Consider the following 2,712-nt stretch of genomic DNA (forward strand, 5'->3'; position numbering starts at 1 on the left):
GTTTACATGCTCAACTACAGCAGAACAGACATTTGTGGCCTAACGCTCTGAAACTTTAGGTTTTAGGGTTTTAGGTCTCAGACCGATGGCGGGGATGATTCGTTGGAAGTTGGTAGTGCTTGGTCCCTCTCCGGTCTACATCATCATCCTCTCGACGTTCATGGGTTAGGCGTTGCTGTCGGCGGCTTTGACGTGTGTTGGACATAATAGGTATGTAATTTAATGTAATGGAGGTTTGTAAATGTATGCAGTCATCCTCAAAATAATTCGGGTATAAATACTTCCCCGTCCTAGAGGTTCGACGCCCTTCTCAACAAATCTCGACATTCTTACTTAGACAATTTATTTCGTCCCTTGCCGCAGTATCAACTCACCCATGAATCCTGCGCCTGTCTTTAGCCAATGCATCTGTTATATGTATTTATGTTTTAGTACCCGTCGGGGTTCACCCTACCCCCTTGTGTGCTTCTCCATTCTTCTGGTGGAGTCACATCCCTCTTCAGTGAACTCCTTTTGCTCCTGAGAAGGCTCTTCAGCTCATGTGTTGCTCCCCGTATGTCGCTGATTTATTCTTCCGTGTTCCAACATGTGCCATTGTGGTAAGCAACCCATGATGGCTCCATATAGGCCTTCCTGGCTCTGCCGATCCCTCTCTTATGCAACTAGACTCTACTTAATATTTCCCTCGTACGTCCCGTCGCCCGAAGTCTCCTAAGGCAGATGTTTCTTAGTATTGTTCTTGGTTCTCGTCCTTGGCCCTTCTCTCGGTAGACCACTTCTCTGTGAGTGTGTTGAGCTATAGTTTATTGCAACGACTGAAATAGAATGTTAGCTCGTCTGAAACCACTTGCTTACTGTAAATCTACTCGTTCTAAACCTCTATGTGCAGGTGGAATGTTTATCCTTATTCCTACCCCCATGGTTTCTAGAAAGGTGTAAACAACATTGCTATAGTTTGCTTTTGTCTAGATCTGGCGTGGGTCTATAATTTTTGTAAAGTTATCACTTTTAGCCCTACCTAACGTAGGCACTACTATCTTATATCTTCACTTAAATATTTATCTGTTCAACACTCTAAAATCTACCTTTTCCGACTCTATTTACCTGTTTCGAACGAAATTTTACCTCCAACAATTGTCTTAACTAACCAAGCTTGTTCTTCTAGTCTGTACGTGTCTATAGTAGGGTTCTGGTTTAACTACTGCCCTAATACTTGTATCTCTAACCGTATAGTTTCGACCACTACTAGAACTACTCTTAATTGTTGTTACTTATCTTGTTCGTTGTCTGAGCCCTTGTCTTTGCCGTCTTAATCCCTCCGGACCTTCTGATGTCGCTCCTGTTCTGCTGATTTCGATCCCTCCGATTCTTTCGATAGCTCCTCGTGTTCAGTTGTAGTGTCTTTGTTTGATAATGTTTGCTGCTTTCTAGGAATAATAGCTACTTGCTGAGAAAGCCTGAACCTTTCTAACTGCCTAGCCATACTAGTTCTACTTAGCCTAAAGCGTCGATTGATTCCTTCAGATCCTCTTGGCTGGTGCTGTTATATCTGCTGTTCGCCCGGTTTCTGTGTTTCTATCGGGCCGCTGTCACTATTTGACAGCAAGGACGACATCCTGGCACTAGCGTCACTGCTAGTAGAGCCTCTATCGACCTCCTCCGTCGGTAGATTCTAGCGATCTCGTCATCTTGCTGCTCCATCTTGCTTCTGCTGTTACATTCAAAGTTCTTTCTTCGTATAAAAACTATTAAATTTCAATTTAATACTATGAAGTGGCTTAAATAAAATAGCTTATTTCACAATTATTAATAAACTAACAACTTTTCAAGGTATAGATAAAAATGTAGTAAGTACACGTCGAATATCTATATCTCAACGTTCTCCCTCCTCAGGGAGGGGGACGTTGTTCACTTATTAATAATTGTAAACAGTAATCCTAAGATTGATGACTCTCAAAATGAGTCATCAGTCATGTGCTATAAAGACAGCAAACCCCTAAAACCCAGTTTATCAGATTATTCTGATAAACTGTAAAACTTATAATAGACCTAAAATAATCAAATAAACTACGCACTATAGTATTCTGACCACACATTGTGGCCTGTTTGCACAACCGGCCGTTGAACACGGCCAGCACCGCGTAAAGAATTGCCAACAGCGTAACGAGCAACACACTCATTGTTTCTGTTTTATTGAAGAAGGAAAATAAACACTTTTAGGGTTTAGGGCAAAAAATATGTTTTAGGGTTTCGCGAATATCGAATTATCTCTCAGTAATATACATCCGGAACACAACTTGCCTGTTGGCCATAATTTGTTTTTGTTTGCTTTGTTTGTTTTGTCTGTCTGTACTGAGCTGTAAACAAAACAAAAAACATAAAAATCAAACACCATGACGAAACGTACAAACTGGTCCGAGATCACAGGCATCAACCACCACACGTTTGACCCTACAGCAGAAAAATTTATCAAGAGCCGCAGTGGCATCACCTGTCGAGACGCATACGTCGCCGACTGCACGGCACGCTTGCGACTATACAACAGTGTGTGGCAGTTTTCGCCCTCACCCGCGGAGCCACCGGCAAGCTTTTACGACCACTCGCACTTTGGTCTTTGGTTAATGCGTTTACGGTCATGCTGGAGTCGAATGATATCGCTCCCCAGTAATGGATTTCTGCTTCAATGCAGTCATTTGACCCTACAGGAACAAG

The 2,712-nt window shown here is 42.4% G+C and overlaps 1 protein-coding gene across 1 annotated transcript; it reads left to right on the forward strand.

Annotated features, from left to right (window-relative positions):
* Positions 1-2,393: 2,393 nt before the first annotated feature.
* SARC_14084 (hypothetical protein) lies at positions 2,394-2,544 on the forward strand (the record flags this gene model as incomplete). Its single annotated transcript, XM_014291784.1, has 1 exon — positions 2,394-2,544. A coding segment is annotated over one exon (151 nt), but the record flags the coding sequence as incomplete, so codon positions are not given.
* Between the last annotated feature and the right edge of the window lie 168 nt (positions 2,545-2,712).

The sequence above is a fragment of the Sphaeroforma arctica genome, assembly GCF_001186125.1.
Source record: "Sphaeroforma arctica JP610 unplaced genomic scaffold supercont1.4122, whole genome shotgun sequence".
In the NCBI taxonomy this organism is placed as follows: domain Eukaryota; class Ichthyosporea; order Ichthyophonida; genus Sphaeroforma; species Sphaeroforma arctica.